The 20,636-nt window shown below is 49.6% G+C and overlaps 10 protein-coding genes across 10 annotated transcripts; 6 read left to right on the top strand and 4 right to left on the bottom strand.

Moving 5' to 3' along the window:
• Window positions 1-5: 5 nt before the first annotated feature.
• BO85DRAFT_452076 (phospholipase/carboxylesterase) lies at window positions 6-1,236 on the top strand. Its single transcript, XM_025660740.1, has 2 exons — window positions 6-648; window positions 778-1,236. The coding sequence occupies exons 1-2, from the start codon at window positions 144-146 to the stop codon at window positions 996-998; spliced, it is 726 nt and encodes a 241-aa protein (XP_025512577.1). The 5' UTR covers window positions 6-143; the 3' UTR covers window positions 999-1,236.
• A 704-nt stretch (window positions 1,237-1,940) lies between these two features.
• BO85DRAFT_522574 (NAD(P)-binding protein) lies at window positions 1,941-3,112 on the bottom strand. Its single transcript, XM_025665273.1, has 3 exons — window positions 2,666-3,112; window positions 2,376-2,589; window positions 1,941-2,264 (listed from the first exon to the last, which is right to left on the bottom strand). Exons 1-3 carry the CDS (start codon window positions 2,875-2,877, stop codon window positions 2,025-2,027), a joined length of 666 nt encoding a protein of 221 aa, XP_025512576.1. The 5' UTR covers window positions 2,878-3,112; the 3' UTR covers window positions 1,941-2,024.
• A 19-nt stretch (window positions 3,113-3,131) lies between these two features.
• On the bottom strand, window positions 3,132-4,784 carry BO85DRAFT_452075 (DUF500 and UBA/TS-N domain protein). The gene has a single exon (XM_025660739.1). The coding sequence runs from the start codon at window positions 4,595-4,597 to the stop codon at window positions 3,275-3,277; it is 1,323 nt and encodes a 440-aa protein (XP_025512575.1). The 5' UTR covers window positions 4,598-4,784; the 3' UTR covers window positions 3,132-3,274.
• A 2,097-nt stretch (window positions 4,785-6,881) lies between these two features.
• On the top strand, window positions 6,882-8,006 carry BO85DRAFT_452074 (uncharacterized protein). The gene is made up of 2 exons (XM_025660738.1): window positions 6,882-7,703; window positions 7,796-8,006. Exon 1 carries the CDS (start codon window positions 6,900-6,902, stop codon window positions 7,662-7,664), a length of 765 nt encoding a protein of 254 aa, XP_025512574.1. The 5' UTR covers window positions 6,882-6,899; the 3' UTR covers window positions 7,665-7,703; window positions 7,796-8,006.
• Window positions 8,007-8,442: 436 nt separating this feature from the next.
• BO85DRAFT_95417 (uncharacterized protein) lies at window positions 8,443-9,191 on the top strand. Its single transcript, XM_025665807.1, has 2 exons — window positions 8,443-8,992; window positions 9,072-9,191. The coding sequence occupies exon 1, from the start codon at window positions 8,559-8,561 to the stop codon at window positions 8,961-8,963; it is 405 nt and encodes a 134-aa protein (XP_025512573.1). The 5' UTR covers window positions 8,443-8,558; the 3' UTR covers window positions 8,964-8,992; window positions 9,072-9,191.
• BO85DRAFT_403264 (oxalate decarboxylase OxdC) lies at window positions 9,070-10,962 on the bottom strand. The gene is made up of 3 exons (XM_025657219.1): window positions 10,361-10,962; window positions 9,968-10,307; window positions 9,070-9,903 (listed from the first exon to the last, which is right to left on the bottom strand). The coding sequence occupies exons 1-3, from the start codon at window positions 10,739-10,741 to the stop codon at window positions 9,251-9,253; spliced, it is 1,374 nt and encodes a 457-aa protein (XP_025512572.1). The 5' UTR covers window positions 10,742-10,962; the 3' UTR covers window positions 9,070-9,250.
• Window positions 10,963-11,044: 82 nt separating this feature from the next.
• BO85DRAFT_95496 (YoaK family protein) lies at window positions 11,045-12,505 on the top strand. Its single transcript, XM_025665809.1, has one exon. It carries the CDS (start codon window positions 11,349-11,351, stop codon window positions 12,171-12,173), a length of 825 nt encoding a protein of 274 aa, XP_025512571.1. The 5' UTR covers window positions 11,045-11,348; the 3' UTR covers window positions 12,174-12,505.
• A 388-nt stretch (window positions 12,506-12,893) lies between these two features.
• On the top strand, window positions 12,894-14,719 carry BO85DRAFT_95423 (aromatic-amino-acid aminotransferase). The gene is made up of 5 exons (XM_025665808.1): window positions 12,894-13,293; window positions 13,362-13,842; window positions 13,902-14,144; window positions 14,194-14,283; window positions 14,338-14,719. The coding sequence occupies exons 1-5, from the start codon at window positions 12,961-12,963 to the stop codon at window positions 14,448-14,450; spliced, it is 1,260 nt and encodes a 419-aa protein (XP_025512570.1). The 5' UTR covers window positions 12,894-12,960; the 3' UTR covers window positions 14,451-14,719.
• BO85DRAFT_490846 (mitochondrial carrier) lies at window positions 14,575-15,825 on the bottom strand (the record flags this gene model as incomplete). The annotated part of the gene is made up of 6 exons (XM_025663681.1): window positions 14,575-14,605; window positions 14,670-15,304; window positions 15,365-15,400; window positions 15,456-15,559; window positions 15,640-15,651; window positions 15,714-15,825. 6 exons carry the CDS (start codon window positions 15,823-15,825, stop codon window positions 14,575-14,577), a joined length of 930 nt encoding a protein of 309 aa, XP_025512569.1.
• Window positions 15,826-18,267: 2,442 nt separating this feature from the next.
• On the top strand, window positions 18,268-19,848 carry BO85DRAFT_522569 (alpha-1,6-mannosyltransferase). The gene is made up of 4 exons (XM_025665272.1): window positions 18,268-18,478; window positions 18,542-18,921; window positions 18,973-19,478; window positions 19,538-19,848. The coding sequence occupies exons 1-4, from the start codon at window positions 18,310-18,312 to the stop codon at window positions 19,722-19,724; spliced, it is 1,242 nt and encodes a 413-aa protein (XP_025512568.1). The 5' UTR covers window positions 18,268-18,309; the 3' UTR covers window positions 19,725-19,848.
• Window positions 19,849-20,636: the final 788 nt, after the last annotated feature.

Raw genomic sequence — 20,636 nt, 5'->3', positions numbered from 1 at the left:
TCTCGCAAGTCGCAACAAACTCATCTCGTTTCGCAAACTCTAGCATCGCAGGTTCGATTCTTTCGTGCTTATACTGATTAGGAGACGGACTATATCATCCCAATCTCCAACCCTAATACTCCTCACTCTACACCACCTTCAGAATGTTCCCTCCCGAACCCCGCCCCCGCATCGCCTGCTTCCACGGCGGTGGCTCCAAAGGCGAAATCTACCGAATCCAATGCTCGCGCCTCGCCAGCTTGCTCGAAAATGACTTCGAATTCGTCTTTTTCGATGGTCCCTACACCCGCGACGCCGGTCCCGGCGTCCTCCCCGCCTTCCGCGGCTACGAGCCATACAAATCATGGGTGACGAATGACAGCGACGGCAAGGAACTCATTGATGGAAGTGGATATGACGATGTTGGCCGGGACGGGATCGAGAGGGTCTTGAAGCTGATGGTGCAAAATGACCGAGAGCAAGATGAGCCAGCCGGTCCGTGGGTCGGTGCCATGGGATTCAGTCAAGGGACCAGAGTGGTGGGGGGATTGTTGTTGGATCAGCAACGCAGAGCTGCCTCGGGCTGGGATGCGAATGAGGGAATCCAGTTGAAATTCGGAGTTTGCTGCATGGGGGCGGGGGCACCGCTGGAATCGGAGGTTTCGAAACGTATGTTTGCTTGTTTTCCCTATCTGTTAGCGTTTCTTCACGGAGTGACAATCACACGTGGAGAGGAGTGCTGCCCCCTTCCTGTCCAGTGTTGGCAGCTCTTGTCATGAAGTTACTGACGTGTCGCAGACTTCAACTTTGAAGATAATACAGTCTCGCTGCCTACATTGCATGTCCACGGGCTCAAGGACTGGGTACTGCCGCTCAGTCGACTCCAGTACACGAAATATTATGACTCGAAAACCAAGAAATTGTACGAGGTTGATTACCATCACGCCATGCCGTGGAACACACACGAGGTACAGAAGTTGGCGGATTTAATACGGCAGATATATAAGGAGAATGCCTAGAATGCCTGAGACTGCGTGTGCCAGTGCAAGCTCGGGAGGAGTTGTCTTGCGGATATGGCAGTGGAGGTGGAGGTCGGATAATGAACTATTCAACACGGAATCATGAATCATGTGAACAGATTTCAGGTTAAACTCATATAATGAAGATAGACATTGATTAGTATTCACAATGCACTTTCCAAGCTGTTATCAGCTGTCAACTGGCAGACTAGATTGGCAAATCAGAAGAGCACAGGAACCATTTTCCGGCCGTCTCCGTAGTCTTGATCACAGTGCAAACCGCCATCATGGTGCCTGCAACCACATGGTCCACGCGAGTTGAAAACAATGAAAACATTACTGAAAACATTGAAAACAAGGTTGAAAACACTGAAAACAATGAAAACAGGGGATAGGGCCACGACCCTAGTCACAACACAAGGGGTAACTATTTAAATGCGACCGTAAAATAGAATGCAGCTCTTGCAACTATCACAGCTGGCCACTCTGGAATGGATTTATACTCCCTACATGAGTAGCCATCGTTGTCATGACCAGCGCACGGCAAACCATCCCACCTTCATATATAAAGAAGCATTTTGCTCAAGGAAATTCAAACTTCCTTAGAAAGGTTTCTGCTTCCCTGTTTTCAGTCAGAAACTAGGGAAGCCACCCGACTGGTCGGTATGTCACTATTCGCCTCCCACCCTCTCCATGATCAACACCATTACAGTCCTATGATGTCCGACATCCCTTACTTAAATATTGTTCACTTTTTTCTCTGTGGTGAAAAAGAATTGTACCTATTCAAGACGGGTCTCTGACAGGCTTCTACCATTTAAATTTTGTCACACGTCATGTTGTCAACTGCAGCAGCTAACATCAATGCTTGCTAGGAACCACCCCGTCCCGTCCGCATCTACCAGTATAGATAGGAATCTCATGCGATCGCAAATTCTCATTAGCGATATAACGAATAAATGCACAAATCGAATTTGTTCTCAGAATATCCGATTACTAGATCCCACAATCAGCACAGTAATAAAATTAATGCTCCCACCGCAACATCCTCTCATTCTCCAATACCCTCTCCCCATCTCCGTCCCCTTTCACAGCAACATCCACCAACACCTTTGCTAAATCATCCACCCAAATCGACGGGCCCATTCCAAAAACCACTGTTCTCAAACTCATTCCCCGTGCAAGAACCATCCCCGGTCGAGCAATATACACCTCTACATTATTGTTGGTCTTCTCGTAGTCGTTCAATGCGTTCTCAACTTGTCCCTGTTCATAGCCGCCGTTAGGATCATAGCCTTCAACTTAACGTAGACCATAGACCTCCATAACACATGTACCAGTAAAAGAGAAATAACAACTTCAGAGGGGGGTGTTTACCCTAATCTTCCTCGTCTCCCCCGCCATCCACAACGACCTACTCTGATCCCTCTCCGACATCCCTCCGCTCAGATAAACGAAGCGGAACTTCTTCCCCCCTCCCTCAACCCACGAAGGCAAATGTGTGCCGAACGCCCTCATCGCAGCCATCGTATACTCAACGTTGATTCTCCGAGCTGTTTCGGTATCTCGGGTTCTGTTCACCCCGATCACCCTGTTTCGGTATCCTTTCATTAGCGTCACGGATATACTTGTTATATCTGTACGGGAGATGGGTTGGAAAGGTATACCAAATACACGCCGCCGCTCCCCTCAACTCCTGCAATAAACTCTCAGGGTATGTGAGGAAATCATCCACGAGTCTGACCGTGAGCTTGGGGTTATTGGTAGGGAGCGGGCGCCGGGACAGCGCAATGACGGATGTGATGTGCGGGTTTCGGAGACATTGAGTGAGGATTTCGTGGCCGATGAAGCCGGTGCTGCCGGTGAGGATTATTTTCATTATAATGCAGTTACACTAAGGAGCTTAGGGGAAGGACTTAGTCCGATGTTACGGTGCTTAGTGTTTTGAATGGGCGTTGTTTGCTGTAGATATAATGGTAGGTCGTCGGAGATACCGGGGTTAGCTGGACACTGCCACTTTGATCTTCACCAGGCTGTATCTATAGAGTAACTAACGGCGGCGTGGGAATTGCGTAGTATCTTATGTGCATGGAGTTTACAATTTGAGGATAGACGGGATTTGCACGAGGAGAGTTCTATGATATGGAACGTCTTTGTCAATCGTGATTCGTTATCTTGGGTGTTCTAACAATAGGGCATCTAATCAGGTTGTCTCGCTGGAAGAAGCAGATATAAGAATATGTTGCGGGCGCATCTTGTCAATAGCAGCCGAATAGCTACTGATGACCCGGGTGATACTGGGGACCAGGCTGGTATGGCGCACCTGGTTGCTGATATTGAGGACCCGACTGATTTGGGGCACCATGTTGGTACTGCGGATCACCCTGATACTGGTATTGCGGACCAGGGCCTTGTTGAGGTCCCTGCTGATACTGAGGCCCAGACTGGTACTGGGGACCAGGTTGATATTGCGGACCAGGCACTTGTTGAGGTCCTTGCTGATATTGAGGCCCAGACTGGTACTGAGGCCCGGGTTGATACTGCGGACCAGGACCGGATTCGGGCCTAGGCGGATATTGAGGACCTGGCTGATAAGGTGCTCCCTCGCCTGGAGCCGCCCCAGTATGAACCATTTGAGTATGCTGAAGATCCTCAGGTGCATAATCACTAGGACTCGGTCCCATGGGCGCTTGCACTCCAGCAGGAGCCTGGTCAAAGTTCGCATCACCCTGCGCGGAACGAATGGTGTGCGTCAACATTCGCACGGACGGGTTATTCGTGCGCACATGTCCCGTCAAAATCTCTTTGACAGGAATCTTCCGACCGTAGAACCTCTCATTCTCATCATTTCGTTCAATAACAATTGTTCCATCGATCTGCACCCCCGCATAGAAACCCCGACTCTTGACATAACACCAAATCGGCGCCCGGCGCTTGTGCACCTCCGACTCCAACACCCCGCCCATGCCAATCGGGCCCGCAGCAACAGTGATCTCGCTACCCAGGGTCACTCTGACCTTGGTGAATGCTTCCAGCGCCTCGTAGGTATTGATAACCATCACGCAGTCGTAGATATCCGCACCAACAAGGAATCCCAAACCAGCCGTATGCAACAAAATCCCGGAAGGTGCACTCCACTCCCCGGTCTCCGGTACCCGGGCAATCAGAATGCCACTGCCACCAGCTCCACTGAACCACAAGCCCGTTCTCATGGCTGTGAACACGACTATCCCCTTTGCCTGCCGGATCACCTCGGAGGGGATCTTCTTCAATACCTTTTGCTTTCCGCGCGGCTTGTCAATCTTCTGTTTTGATGATGATGCTTCGTTGCTGTTGACAGGAGGCGCAGTGTCCGCGGCTGGCTCGTCCACGTAGACTCCATCTTTGCAGAAACTGCGGAGAATACGGGCGACCTTTTCGCTTTCTTTATCGAGGGTCATGGGCCAGAAGGCTTCGGAACCCAGCTTGTTGCTGAGTCGGTTGACGGGGGCGCCTAGCTTGTCGAGGGCGCCCCAGGCTTTGTCAAAGCCCATTTTTCCGTAGGTCTTGGTTTTGTCCCACATCTTGTGGCTGTTTGTATTGGTGGGCGGTTGTGACATTGTGAGAGTGTCTGGAGGGTAGGCGGTGATAGGAGGGTATATTGAGGAAGGGTTGATCTATAGAGGGAGACAGGTATATTTATGTGTAATTCTTGACAGGCAGAGAGGAAACAGGATCCGTTAAATCTGAAAATGGTGATGACTGACGTAGGGCGACGGAAGACTCAAAAATAAAGGCATCAACAATGGCGGGGCATCTGCGACCCGCCGGGTCCCGCTATTTTGAGTGGCTAAGCCTTCGGGATGTCGTAATCGTATTTGCTTGCTTATTGTTGTACTAGGCTGCTACATTTTAGGACGGAGATGGCATTTGTGGCTGAAGGGGCTGTGTTAGTCAACAACAATTCCATGGACGAGAAGACACCCTGGAACGCGATACCCGAATATTTGTTTCTGCCTGAGGAAGGCCTCCCCTGTGCGCTGTGACTTCTATCATCGCTTGTCGCTAAAGGCCCCTGATGTTCCATTTCATGCGCGTGCCTCTAAGATGGCCCCCTCCGGGCTTCCCTATGCATGAGAAGGGTTTTTAGCTAGTTGCGATGGCTATATATTCTGCACTCTTAATGCTGTTTCTTCATCTTTTCTTCAGCTCTGATGGAATCGCACATTATCAGCCCCCACTGGTCTCTTTTCCGATCCCATAGATTTCCAATCTTTTATCATCTATCGTTGTATTCCTGCTTCTCAATTCTCATCTATTATGTATCTTCCATCATGTCTCGGACGACATTATGTTTTGTGTTCTAAACCGGCCCTGTAATACTTTCAATATGTTCGCTATTTCTGATCATAAGTCACTTGTATATCCAATACTAATGCTATAGAAGCTACACGAGAAGAGTATTCAATCCCGAGATGCACTTTTTTTTCAGCCGTAATTACGGTTACTTGGCTAAGAGAGTATAATGGGTGCCCTGTAGTCTCAAAGAGGCAAAGGATGATCTTCTAGGCTGCTCTGATCAGAAGTTTGAAAGCCTAGACTTGCTATCTAGCTGTCTATGCTGCAACCCCGTCTGATGTAAGCGCTAATTCGAGAGCATAAGCATCACGACGTGCGGACCAGCGGGAAGATTTTCCTTTCCCGGCAAAATCACCATGTAAAATCTGACGGGAGCAAAGCTACACCCACCTGATTTGACATCATAAATGCATAGTGAGCCTCCTATCGCAGAGAGACGCCCTTTACCTATATTTAGAAGGTGATTTTGATACCTTAGTGTCGAGGTGGTTACCGTACTTGGATATAACAGCGCCAGAGGCATTGCCCCGAAGAATGCTTATCTTCAAGATTGTCAAATGAGGCACGGTCTTTCTTTCTTGCCATAAACCTAACCTTATCAATAGCCCTACCATTGGACAGCCTCGTCAGGAACATCAGGCACACAAACAAGCCTTGATCCTTGCCGTGGTGGCAAGCTAGTCGTGGGGTATTTTTCTTAGAAATCATGGCAAGGCGACTAGTCTCTTGCTTGCATGATACATCGGGAAGAGTTCATGATGAATTTGAACTTTCCAGCTGGTACGGTAGGTTACCAAGATGAATACTAGTTAGGAGATCCCCTGGGCGTTCTAATCACTTCAACAGCTGGATACAGTGTCTAGCACAACTAGAAGTTAGAGGTAAAGGGACCGAACATCAGAAATTGACCAATACGTATGAACTCCGACCGCCCCCGAGATTTCCTGGAGATTGGTAACCGTAAGTAGCAAGTAACTGCTAGGCAGCCGAATTGTTTGTCTAGTATCCTTGTAAGTACATGATCAGCGAGCTAATAGAAGCAGTCCGCAATATTGCCAATAAAAATGGGCCAGCGGCCATTTGGGAAGAAGTTGAGTGAGATTATGGGAGAGCTAAGATGAGCTATATATGGATGAAATGGAGGCTAGTTCCAGTACAAAATAACCCATACAAGAATGGTATACCTGCGAATACAGATTTGATACTCCACATACGCCAGACATGAGCATATAGCTTACATATCTCACATTCAAGTCTAGCCAGTCATCCAAGGGGAGTCACGTATGGACCTGATAAGGAAACAAACTGTGTGCGAAGAAGCAGTGGTTGTTAAGGGACCAGCCAACTGGATGAAATTTCTTTCTCACGTGTAGAAGTACCTACTGTAAATATTAGGCCTCCACAGTCTTCCTTCTGTCCGAAGACATGATAGCAAATGAGCGACTAGCTCAACTAATCTTTCTTCCATCGTACCAGTGACCATGGGATCACAAGAGGTATAAATAAGCCAGAGGGTAGAAACATCTCCAGCTCATCAGACTTCCTATCTAATTCACCTTCAACATGGCTGGCAACCCCCAATCTATCTTGAAATGGCTCAGCCTATTCGCAATGGTGCTGAGAGCATTCAGTGGCGAGACCGATGAGCTATTTCTGGACCTTGATGTTGATCAAGTTGCAAACGGAACGGCAGGTTCGTGGATTCAAGCCCCGTGGGGTGAATCATATGTGTCTGCCGTACGTGAAAGTCGTTACGGTGATGCCGTATGGGCGCGGTATCATATGGATGGTCGAGCTGTGGGCAACATCATCGAGGCAGACAACACTACTGTGACAAAGGAGCTGCTTGACGATGCCATGGGCTACAGGCTCGGCAATCCGGAACTCTACAACCAAGTGGCCACCAGATACAACACCACTAGCTCGAACGACGGACATCGGGAACTTGTCGACATTATCATCGGTGCTCTAGATGAAGACCTCAAGGCTCTTGAAAAGCGGGATGTGACCTACACTATCAAGTGCAGCAGCTCAAATCTAGCCCCACGTAGTTCTTGCTACGAGTTGCTTCAGGACATGAACCAGTACGAAACAGACCTTGGCTCAACGCGTACAATTGACTACTATGGTGGTTGCTGGTTCAGGGTCGGGCCTCATGGTAGTGGGGCCGATCTTACGTGGTATAAGGCACATGCGGTTGGAAAACTTATATACGATGATTGCCCACGAACCAAAGCTTGTTGTTCAACCGTATATGTTTCGGGTTACTCGCCTAAGAACTCGGGGCACCGCAAGCTGTGTTTGAGCTCGAAGTCCACTGGTTGCTAGTGATTCGGCTTTTTCGGTCCAAGGATATCTGGTTTGCAAGTAAGAATCACCATGTCATTCCTCAGACTTTTCTAAAAACCACAAGTCCATCTAAGTATTTGACCATCAAGATGAACTGACGTCCTGGATAGGAAGTTTTGACCTGAATAACGCCGGTTCCTCGCCAACGACCCTTGAACCACGTGACAGCCGAAGGAATACAAACCGAGCACCAATGGGAGTTTTTTGAAGGTTATATTGGTAATTACAACGTTGTAATTATCCAAGATGTTGCCACTTCAGAGGTTGATAGAATGAAAGAATGTAGCGATAATACTGCGACATGAGCCAGGTGCATAACTATTCTTCTCCTCATTTCTTAGTTTGAGGATGTAGATAAACATCCATAGGTGAAGCGAAACCCCCTCTATATATCTTAATACTAGTAAAATCTCCTTTGTGCTACCTAAACCTACGTAGTATCGATACGCTAAAAAGGGGGAAGACGGAGACGTATTGGCCACTCAGGATCAGTGTGCTGGTAAGCATCGTTAGTGCCTGATTCTACCCCATAGATTTTGCCCTCACTCATACAGATCGTGAGAACTGGAAGAAAATAACATTCAAAGTGCAACATAGCTTATCCTTTTACCAGTAATTGTTACTTACAGAGGTGTAGAAATTGAGGAGTGCAGCGCCCACGAGAATCTAGGCAGAGGCGCTTATCAGGCACCAATCAATCAGCGGGTTTATGTCTTATTGTGAAATTATAAATGCCTCCCTGTTCCCATCCTCCATGCACATACTTGCACTGTCTGCTACGCAACGTCATCTTGGCCCAAGATTTGTTCGTTCTTTGCTTCTTCCTTTCAAACACCACAAGAGTACTATATTCTGAAAAGCTGCTAAGTGGCTATGGAATCATCCCTACCTGAACAGATATTCCTCGATATTCCCATCGCAGACGTCATCAACAAAACGACGAAAAGACAACTAGTTGAGCCATGGGCATCCCGGTACTGCACAGCCATTGCTGAAAAGCGCTATGGTGATGCGATTTGGGCGCGATACCATATAGATGGACGCGCCAAAGATGGTATCTACACCAATCTGCGCGATAATGGTGATGGGCCATTTGAGCTACACGAGACTAGCGTTTACGATGTGATTATGGAAGATGCCCGAGAGCTTGCGCAAATTGATCCGGAACTTTATAGCGAGACACTTCGATTCTATCGTGATTCTAGTCCAAGTGACGGTCGACGGGATATTATTGATGGACTCTTCAGGATAGGATCGTCTTGCCTAGCTAGTGGGTGAGGTGAGTGGGAATCAATGTGCTGCTACAGGTAAACCGTGTCTCCCAGCTACAGTCGTCGTTGTTGATTTCAAATCCACTTACTGATCCCGGCGTGCTTGATACTTTAGTTCTTATATGAATCGTCCACTTTTGCCTCTTAGTGCTAAATCCTGTTGTCTTAAATGAATTATTTCCTAGTTACATCTTAAGGTAAAAGCAACTAAGCTATGGCCATTAATTTTAAGCAGCCTATGGCTGCTCCTTTCCCTGTAATGCACGGTGGCAGAATACACGCGTAGATCCCCACTTAGTCGCTCGGGCTCCGGATCGGATCTTTCTCACCACTCTCCACGCTCTTAAGGAACTCCCGGGCAGCATCCGGATCATCCTTGAACACATGCTCCGCCACCATCCGTTGCGGCGTCTCTCCCATCCACTGGAACAACGAAAAGTCGCGGAACCGGTCTGCCCGGAAGATCTCCAACACCTCGACCTCCTCGTCATCACTGAGGTTCTCAATGAAATGACCCATGTTGCGAGGAACAATGCCCACATCACCTGCTACGTAGTCAAACGTACGAGCATTGCCTTCGGCAGCGAAGATGGTCACTCGCGCCCGACCGCGCTTGAAGTAGGACCATTCATCTGCATTGGGATGCCAGTGCATCTCCCGGATAGCTCCCGGGTGGATGGTCAGATGGGCGGCCGCGACGGTCTTGGAGATGGGAAAGTTGGACGAGTCAGTGATGCGCACCTCTCCGCCCGAGGTATGCTCTGGTTTTTGTGTGAGCATCTTATGCGTGAAGCGCTGCTTGGATGCTTTGAAGTTGCGGGGGAGCTCTTTGGGGATAGAGTCTGGGACAGAGCCCTGGAAGATGTACTTTTCAGATTGCGGAATGTTTTTGAATGTTTGCGGGCGCATGCGGAAATTGCCAGCGAGGACGGACTTGGGTGTATGTGCTGTTATATGGCATTGTTAGTATTCATTGGGGAGGTTGTACAGCAGCAAGCACGGTGGACATACCAATCCAGTCGGTCAACAAGAATGTGGACTCCTCGGAAAAGCCCCCATCATCAAAGATCAGTAAGAACTCGGTGCCATTGGGACCAAGACCCTGGAGTGAATGCGGATGGCCCGAAGGAAAGTACCAGAGGTCACCCTCCTCGAGGTCATCAATGAAGCTGCCTCCCTCCAGGTCAAGACCAGTAACTCGTACACGCCCGGTCAGCACATACGCCCACTCTGCTTCCCGATGCCAGTGCAGCTCCCGGATGACACCCTCATCCAGGCGCATGTTCACTCCAGCAAGTTCCTTGCTCGTTGGCAGCTCGCGTACGGTAGTCTGACGTGTCCAGCCGCCCTCCTGCAATGCATTAGCCTTATCGCTTGTCATACAGAGACACTCCAATGACTTACCTCGATGCGGATGTGAGAGTCTGCAAAGCTCCACCGCATGTTGGGCATGTTGCCATGGTCGGTGCTCGGGGGACGGAGCATGTCGGGGTTCTGGCGCTCACGCTCCTTGTTGCGGGGTCCCATGATGGTGGCTCCATCTCCCATGCGCCAGGGCAAGGGTTCATGGCCTTCACCGATCGCATCTACCTTGTGGTCATAGGGGTCGCGATGATCAGGGGTGAATGGCTTGTCCTGGAAGAACATGGATGGGGACGATGCAGGAATCTGCAATAGTTGCTGGTATGCTTCGTTAGGGACCGGGCCTCCATGACTGGGATGGAGGAGGGCGGCCACGGTCGCGAAACTCAGCAACAGCCGACGTGGTGACAGGGGTAGCTGCATCTTTGCAATCTACTAGGAATGCTTGGTTTCCAGATCTCTGTTCTTTCTTGCGACCGTGGAAACCGACCGTTCTTATATTCCTTGGCTGAGGGGGTGGGTCAGAGCAACCTTGATATCAATGGAAAATTCTCTCATATCCGACTCTTCCGGGCAGCCAGTGACGTGGAATCCAGAAAGCAAGAAACAGATGCAAGGGTGGAACCTCGTCTGGGGTCAAAAAACCCGAACAAAGCTTGGTAGCAATGCTTGTTTGGAGAGAAGGGGGTGTCCATTGGTCCCAACCATTCAGCCCTACAGGGCCGGGCACTCAACGTCACTGGATCTGCGCCGACGTCACGCGCGATGGATCACAGTCTCGCTCTTTCTTTCTCCACTCATCTCCAACTCTTTCCCCCCCTTTCATCTCCCACTGCCGTCTTAACCGTGGACGAACTATTAAGTCCTGCTAGATGTCGCTATTCACATCGCTATTTGAGACACTCATTTGGATTATTACTTGCTGCCTAGTTTGCGCGCTCGGGCATTCCCAGGCCCCCCAATTCTTCCCTTCCCCTCTGGTGTTTCCCACACACACACACAGACCATCCACCAATTTTCACTCTCGACCATGGCGCACGAAACCGCGCACTACCAGGAATTTCCCGCCCATGAGAACGATCCTCTTCTGGGGCACCGTGGACCTGGCTCCAAACCTTCCCCCCTGAGCCAACTGCGCCGCCATCTCCGCACCGAAATCGACCCGCACCGAGCAGACCTTCTCCTCATTTTCTGCTACGTCATCACGGGTCTCCTGGACAGTTCTGCCGTGTTCATCTGGGGCTCCTTTGTGAGCATGCAGACTGGCAACACGGTATACTTTGGACTAGGGCTGGCCGGGGTGGATGAGAGTCAACGGTGGCTTAAATCGCTCATCTCGATCGGCAGTTTCTGCATCGGCTCCTGTTTCTTCGCCGTGTTACACCGCCTGTTTCACACGCCGCGGCAACGGTCCGCCCTGACGCTCTCCTTCTCCCTGCAGCTGGTTTGTGTCGCTGTCGCTGCGAGTATTGTCACGGTGCAGCACACCGGCAAGACTGATCCTCTGACGTGGAAGATTGGAGTGCCGTTGGCGTTGGTCGCGTTCCAGAGTAGTGGTCAGGCTGTGTCGAGTCGCGTGTTGAAGTGTAGTAGTTTGACGAGTGTTGTGCTTACTAGTATCTATTGTGACTTGTTCTCGTCGCCGGCACTGACCTCTTGCAGTGTGCTTAAGGCGCCTGATGAGTGGAGGCGGTTGGGGGCTGTGGTGGGGATGTTGATTGGCATTGTCGCGGGTGGCTTGTGGGCGAGGAGTGAGGTTGGATTGCCGGGCGCACTTTGGACTGCTGTAGTGTTGAAGGGAATGATTGCAGCTGCATGGATGTTGTGGAAGACAAAGGAGGTTGATGATGAGTAGGCTGCTTGATACTGGGGGGAAATATTACTAGTAGTATTGTGGTCTAGTCATTTGGCGCTAGAAATCGCGCGTGGGGCAACGCACAGCATCCAGCAGGCAGTTATTTCTATACATAGTGCTTTACTTCCTATATTAGGCTGAGATATAGACTGGGAGCGATAACAGTAGTTATGGCTCTATCTAGTACACGGGATGTTGACGCACATCTGATGTAGTCGCTTGATTCCACTAAATTATAGCGTCCATTGACCTGTCCTATCGCCATTTTGATTACACAGCAGCACCTCGATAAATAACCTCAATGCGCCTCCCCAAATGGGAACAAAACAGGAAGAATGACTAAAATGCTTTAATAATCTTCGCGGAGAAATCTCCGCCCGGCCAAATGCAAGGAATGTTCAATTATAGTGCAGTCTTCGTTGGTTCAAGTTGTCTCCCCTCAATTCACTGGAATAGAGTTAAACCCCTCATTCCCCGCACGAAGCCATCCTCCCAATCTCAACTAATAGTAAAACTCACCATCCAGACTGACCCACAGCGCGATAATTATCCCTGATAAGCGGATCGCGCTATCTTGACGCATCCTTTATTGCCCAGCTTGCTTGGATAATGCGAGAAACATGTGCTCGGGCGAGAGAGCCGACATCTCGGAGGACAAGGCCGAGCTGCTGTGCGGGCAGCGCTTAAGAACATTTATTTAGCTTTATAACATGTCATTAGAACTAAACAGACATTTGACCTGTGGCATTATTCTAATTTCTCAATTGTTCATCTGGAATTTGACATAATGACAACTCAAACCAGCACAATCACACCGACGGGAACCACTCCCCCTTCCTTCTTCGAGACAGCCCCATACATTCCTCCCGATGCTATCTTTGCTCTAACTGCAGAGTACAATGCCGACACGTTCACCCAGAAAGTGAATCTCGGGCAAGGAACCTATCGTGATGAAAATGGACAGCCTTGGGTTCTGCCTTCGGTGCGGAAGAGTCGCGAGATGCTCGTTGGACAGGGTCTGAATCATGAGTATCTGCCGATCTTGGGTCTTCAGGCGTTTCGCCAGGAGGCAAGCAAGATGGCATTAGGCTCGGGGCTGTACGAGAGGATCCAATCTAGGGTAGGTCCCAGGCACAAAAATTTGCAGATTTACCTTACCTATCGCACCCTCTGACATGATCATCGAAGCTCGCAACCTGCCAAGGCCTCTCTGGCACCGGGTCTCTTCATCTAGCAGGCCTACTCCTTCGAAGCTGCCGTGCCCCTTTACCAAAGATCTACATCCCTAGTCCCACATGGTCGAACCATCACCAAGTCTTCTCCTCCCTCGGGTTCACCTGTGAATCCTTCGGATACTACGACGACGCCCAGAAGAATCTAGATATCGACAGCTACTACTCTGCCCTGAAACAGGCCGAGCCAGGCTCAGTCGTTATTCTTCACGCGTGCGCGCATAATCCGACCGGCTGCGATCCTAGCAAGGAGCAATGGAAGGAAGTCGGCCGTATCATCAAGGAAAAGAGACTATTCCCTCTCTTCGATGCAGCATACCTTGGTTTCAATTCAGGCAATATCGATGATGACGCTTTTGCGATTCGGTATTTTGTTGATGATTTGGACTTGGAGGCGGGTGTATGTCTGTCGTTTGCGAAGAATATGGGGCTGTATGGTGAGATTGTTCTACCTTTCGTGACGTTGACGTTGTTTCCTTGGCTAATGGTTCGCTAGGAGAGCGCACGGGTTGTCTGTTCTTCGTAGCTCATACAGACAAAGCTGCTACCAATACACAGTCGGTGCTCGAGATGCTACAGCGGTCTGAAGTCTCAAACCCGCCCGCTTATGGAGCCAAGATTGCTGCTACGATCTTGTCGGATCAGCAACTCAAAGCGCTCTGGTACAAGGACCTCGAGACCATGAGTGGCCGGATCCGGGCGATGCGGAGGGCTCTGTACGACTCCTTGAATAACAATGGTGAGTTGAATCTTGATATGCATTTGAGCAGTTTCTGATAAATGTGCAGGTGCACCTGGTAACTGGGATCATTTGATCCGCCAGTCGGGAATGTTTGGGTTCTTGGGTCTTGCACCGGATGTCGTTCAGGAGCTGAAGGGTACGTTCTATAGAAGTGACCCTCTTCATACCTTACTAACTCCGTTTCATGCAGTGCAATACCATATCTACATGGCGGGAAACTCGCGAGTCTCTATTGCTGGACTCAATGATAAGAATGTGGAGTACGTGGGTCGCTCGATTGCCGAGTGTCTGAAGAGCAAATAGAAGAAGCAGTATGCTATATAGAAGAATAAACTGGATCTCATAAAGCAGTCTACGAAGTCCAGTTCATCATATAGGTTCATCAAATCCCATCAATCTACCCAGCCATCCCCAACCCATCAACCACCTAAACCAACACCTTCCTCACCACCTCCACCCTACGCACCACAGATATTAGCAACGCAATAAACAAAACCAGAAGAACGAGCGAGGAGAACTCACACCGCAAACGTCCCCGCCGAAACCGGCATCGCCCTCGCCAACGCGGGTCCAATCCCGAAAAACAACCCTCCCACCCCCTCCCCTCTCCAAGTCATCCTCACAGCCTCCCTAAACCCTTTGTACCTCTGCATCTCTCCAAACCCATCACTCTGCATCTTACTCTTAATCACATCGACTGGATGGCTCAACAACCACAACATCTCCCCCGCCAACCCCCCACACACGGCAATCTGCCAACTCGGCAACTCCTCCCTGCTTTTCCCCTGTCTCTGCGCCGCAAGGCCCAAGAACCCCTCGTAGGACGCGAACCAGACTCCGATGCCGTGGCCTTCGCGGATAAGGGTTGCGACTTGCCCGCGGTATAGCCCGCGGAGAATCCCCGCTTGCGAAATTATCTTGCGTGCGCAGTCGAAAGGTCCGGTGTACAGGGCGAGAGCGCCGTGGGGTTGGGTCTGTAGGCGGATGCGGATGTGTTCGATCGGACCGGATATGATGCTGTTGGTTAGGCCGGCGAAGCAGCCGGCGAGGTAGTATTGGGGAAGGGTGGGGGTTGGAGGGTTGTTTGGGTGCGTTTGGTGGTTGTGGTGCTCAATGAGCTGGCGGAAGTAGTGGAAGGCGCCGAATTGGATGCTTACCTTTTTTTAACGTTTAGCAAGTGAGGCTTAGTGGTGGGTATGATAGAGGATGAGACTTACGCAGGCGCCGACGCCTAGTAAGGGGATGAGTGAGCCCTGGAGTGAGAGAGACAGTCAGGATGGTTATAGATGAGTTGTGGTGGGCAATCACCTTGTAGAATGATACCGGGCCTTCGCGCTTCCAGATTTGCTGGGTTAGGAAGAGAGCGTTGTTGTTTGTGCCTCCTTGGGTTTGGAGGCGGACTTTGACGAGGTCTGGATACTGTTCAGCCTTCTGCAACAGCAGCTATGGCGATGAGGTGAAGCCCATGTGTCATGCGTACGGTGGCACTTACCAAATGGTTGTCCTGTTATCCTGTAAGTACAATCACAAGCACTCAAATCTCTCAGGATCATGGTATACACTGACCTATAACCACCTGCGCAACGCCCCCCGCCGCTCCCGCAACCAGATCCTTGACAGTATCTCTCCATTTCGAGGTATATACAGGTGCTATGCTTGACTCCTCAGCAGATGACATGATGACCGTGCAAGACCAAGCAATCGTATGACTTACACCTTGCACCTTGCACCTTAGAAGGGTGTCATAGCTTGCAATACCCAGTGCGGGGTATATTCAGATATCGTGAGTTGGCCATAACTAGGGCAATCAGTGATGTTGTTTCGGGTGTCGCACCGATGCCAGTATGCTATCTCGGTGTTGTTCCCCGAGGGTGTTCGGCCCGCTTGGCTGCACGGTGGCCCACATGGTAGCTTATTTCTTCGTTTGAGGTGATGGTAGCCGCCGTTTGGGTTATCTTGCTTGAGAAATGAGGGGACCTAGGCTTCATTTTGGGGTATATATTTTGATGGTGAATTTAGTTAATTTGTGTGAGTTGTGTGGCCTATGGATGGTCGTCATACTAAGCATAACTAGTACTTCCAATTTAATCCCGTGATTCCCATCTCCAGGCTGCAATCTGAACCCTGGAATCAGGTGTCTGTATGGGAATCGACGTCGGTGTAGCGCTTCTGTAGAAATGGTAGATGTATGGTGTAAATAGCTACAAGATGAGCTTCTCGAATGTAACTGTCGGACGAATTGTCAAAGCAATAACTAGTAGGCTATGACCGGGGACCATCCATATGACTAATTGGATAATAGACAGAAGGCAGTGCAAGTAGTATATTGACGTAGAGATGCAGCATAGTACTTGGGCACATCGTCAGATTGATATAGTTATAGTATTCTTTCATTTCTCGATGTTGTCAGCCCTATTGAAGCTGCGAACAGAGTACTAGTATGGTTCGCTACCTTTCCACGGCCGTACTTGACCGATTGAAGTATAGTTGGTAGCTTACTACAGTAGTATGTCTCCGCATAAGCCATCGTCATATCCTTGTGTCAAACAAGTGCAGGTCTGCCAGCGGGATAGAGATATTCCGTGCTGACAGCAGTAGGCATCATTGAGATGTATTACGTATGACACAGGTGACGTGGACCAACAGCTCCTACTTGAAGCAGTTAGCAGGAGGCATAATCCTTGCCAAGAAGGACCGACTGATCCTGCACAGTCTGTCACCATCCCTCATCAATTTCCGTGTGATGGCAAGGCTGAAGCATGGCAATTGTTGACCACACATCGCGAAAACAAAAATTCCAACCGCTTCAAAGACTAACGTCCAACCCCTGAATGACCCCCATAAATGTGATGATTCTGCAGAATCGAGATTTTCATGTTGTGGCAGAATAAGCATAAATGCCGACACTATTACACGGGCTAATTCGAGACTATTTGCTGGCTTCCTGCTAGTGCGCCGGGAAATTTCCGTCAGAACGCAGTAGCCAATCGTGCACCAGTTATTAAATTATGTAAGCGGCAACAAGGATTTGCAACTATCACGTGATAATGACCCTGGATCAGCCGGTTGGCCCATGATCAACACAAAAAAAGGGTGCGCCAAGCCAGACAAGGCTGGTCCCTCGTCCCCAATACCGTCCTGTGCTCTTCAGTCCCTGTCACTGCGGATCTCAATTCAGATTTTTGCAGTTCCCCAATACATTTCCTGCAATTGCATCTGACGTGAGAAGGAACAGGCTTTTGCGTTTCAAGGAGATCTAATTTGATCCCTTCGACACAGCCCTAAGTCACAGCCTTGCACTGAAGATCGCTCACAATCAGGATTCAGGATTTCTTTCATCAGGCTGTGAATTGGTTATTAAAAGATACCAACTATGCCACACATGGTTAGTATGTCTTGTATAAGGTTTAGCGTAGCCTCGCATGCTCTTCCCGATCGGGAAATCTCTTGCTCAGCCCTTTGTACCCCTTGACCTGAGCTGCACGTATAGTCGTATACAACCCTTCGGAACGTCAAATTGACGCAGGGGAAACCCTGAAACATACCAGTAATGTGGCAGAGAGGGTTTTATTCGCTGCGCCAGGATTTAATGGATGGGGTTTCGAAGGTAGCAGCCTAGAACTGCTGCTTCTGTGGCAGTGGGTTCGTATTCGTTTCTATGCTCCAACGGGTGCTGTGGGTGTTGGGGGCTGGCTTGTCGGGCGCGCTTTCCACCGCGGCCGTCTCCAAGGGCTTGTTATTGCTGCATGATTGTCGTAAAAAGGCAATGAAATTTAGCATTGACATAGGTGGCTAGTCAATGCTTTTGCCAGCCAGCAGATCTTTGAGAAGGTAAGGAAAGATCAATGTTTTGATCATGTAGTATGGCTTCATACCTTCCTAGAGGGGGAAGCGGTAGCCCCAAAATTATGGCGGATCCCACTGTGGGCCACATCACAATCTGTTCGACATGTAACCAACTACTTTCTACTAGTGTACTCCATACATGTGAACTGTTTTTTGAAAAACCACAAAAAGTGTAATTCGGAACTTTCCAAGGCTTCTTCTTCTGGCTGCGCCTGGCTACCGTCACGTGGGGCTGAGCCCCTTTTCCCCCTCATCATCCTACATATCTCTCTCATCTGTCTTCCGGAAGATGAAAATGCTGTGAGAAACCTACGGTATGGCACCTACTCGGTTGCGGCGTTTGGCCATCATCGCCCTTATCGGCGCGGTGTTAATGATTTGCATCTGCCAGCAACGTACCAAGTTCGACACTAAGCCGATAGATCTCGAGGATCAGTACCCACTACTGTACCGTCATGTCCACACACACAATACCGAGGGAGGAGGTAGGCGATCATTCACAATTCTGTAGACACAACTGACTGACTGACCCAATTGTTCTCTTACAGCATGGTATATCCCGCCCAAATGGACCAGCGCATCCAAACCACCTCCGAAGAATATTGTCGAAGCGGCCGAGCTAGCTCTTAGCGCCGCCCGAGCTTCCCCAGACGGGTACCTTCCTCACTCAACAATTCCTATGATCGTACATCAAACCTGGAAAAACACAAGAATCGACACCTGGCCCCATATCATCCGTCACAGCGCAGAGCGATGGCTTCAGACTGCCGAAGGCGAGATGGCCTACTTTCTGTGGACAGACGAGGGAATGGAACAATTCATTCACCACTTTGAGCCGGACCTGGAGAGCCACTATGCGCATCTGGCGCGCAATGTTGAGCGATCAGATGTGTTTCGCATCGTGATCTCCAAATGGATTGGAGGCGTGGTAGGTGCAGGAACAACTTTAAGAGTCGGAACATAGTTCTAATCAGAACAGTATGGCGATATCGATACCGAACCGCTTCGCAAACCTGCCGACTGGATCACCCCGACCGATCTGCATGCCTGGAACGATACACGAGCCGGTACATCCTATAACTCGACCGCCCCAGTACGCGCGATTGTCGGCCTCGAGGCTGATTGCCCTGAGGGGTCCGATACGTACTGGCGCATGGGCTACTCACAGCCCGTGCAGCTTACGCAGTGGGCGTTTGCCTGGGCCCCGGGCCATCCTATCCTGCAGACATTCATCGACCGGCTATCAGCAACGATAGGAGATATCTCCAACCGCTACGGTGGATCACTCCAATCACGAGCCGCTCGACAAGAGCTTATGAATCTGGATCCGCTCACGCTTACCGGTCCTGCTGCCTTCACCGACGTCGTGCGGAGTAGACTGGAAGAGGTGGCTGGCTTACGCTGGCATGCACTGTCAGGTCTGAAGGACGGAGGGAAGAGTAAGCTGGTTGATGATGTGCTTATCCTCCCAATTACTGGATTCAGGTATGATGAGCTCATACATTGATCGATGATAGAAACAAAGAACTGACACGATGATATAGTCCGGGACGCGGCAAATATGGCAATATGGGCTCCAAGCCAATCACTGACCCTTCCGCGCGCCTGAGGCACCTGGCACAGGGATCGTGGAGGGCCTTCGACGTGAGAGTTGAGTACGGAAAATTCTGTCGGACTGTCCTGGGAATGTGTCGCGACTGGTCAAAAGTGCCTACTGTTGCTGTTCAATGATTCGGTATCTTTTGGTTTATGAACGTTCACGGCGTTTGGGGGTTGGGGGGATCAGGATTAATCGCGATTATAATATTATAAACGGCTTATAAGATACCCAATCAGATTTTCATAATTCATCTGCATAAATTCATCTGGAAACAGCATAAATGACCCAGTCTCGACATTCGGAAAGCAAAAGGTCAATGGGGGCCGATCAGCCCGCGAGTACTAGTATACGCTACATAATGAGCGGAGCAGCTACCGAGTATTTGCCAAAATATCTCCGACCGAGCTGGCCGTCTCATGTCGCCGCGCTCGGCAAAAATCCAGTATATTCGATCCCATGGCGTCTTTGTCACCTTGGTATAAGTAATAGTGAGGTATAAAAAGGATATAGTAACTGCATGCTATGTATAATTCGCACACTACGACCAGAACAGTTTCTACAGCCTGTCCTGGCGCTATGGAGTTGCCGACGAGATTGTCAGTAACTTATCCAGTTGAGGAGCCATTCCTCTGTGAAATAATATACCATTTCAATTCTAGAACTTAAGAAAGTATTTATTTTCCACCTTCTTGAGGGTTTGCTCGACATGATGGACTGACATTCAGTTTGACGTCACGCACGACCTTGGAGCCCTGGGGTTGCACACTATGGACATATATATATATTTGCTACCGGCATAGTCGAGAAAATTACACCCACAGTTCCAGAAACCTGAAGTTGACGAGATCAATGATATTTTCTATAAGGAAATGGGTAAATTCATATTTATGGAGTATATCATCGTCTCTGAGACATGATATTGCGTGAATTATTCATCATCTCCAATGCTAAATCCACTACTAGTATCAAGCAGTAAGCGACCGAGGAGCGAGACGATAGTTCCAGAAACAACCCCAAGCTTTCTACGAAGGGTTTCTCTCTAC

Source organism: Aspergillus piperis, assembly GCF_003184755.1.
Source record: "Aspergillus piperis CBS 112811 unplaced genomic scaffold BO85scaffold_18, whole genome shotgun sequence".
NCBI classification, from domain to species: Eukaryota; Fungi; Ascomycota; class Eurotiomycetes; order Eurotiales; family Aspergillaceae; genus Aspergillus; species Aspergillus piperis.
The sequence above is the reverse complement of the archived record's forward strand: the minus strand, read 5'-3'. Positions and strand labels throughout refer to the sequence as shown.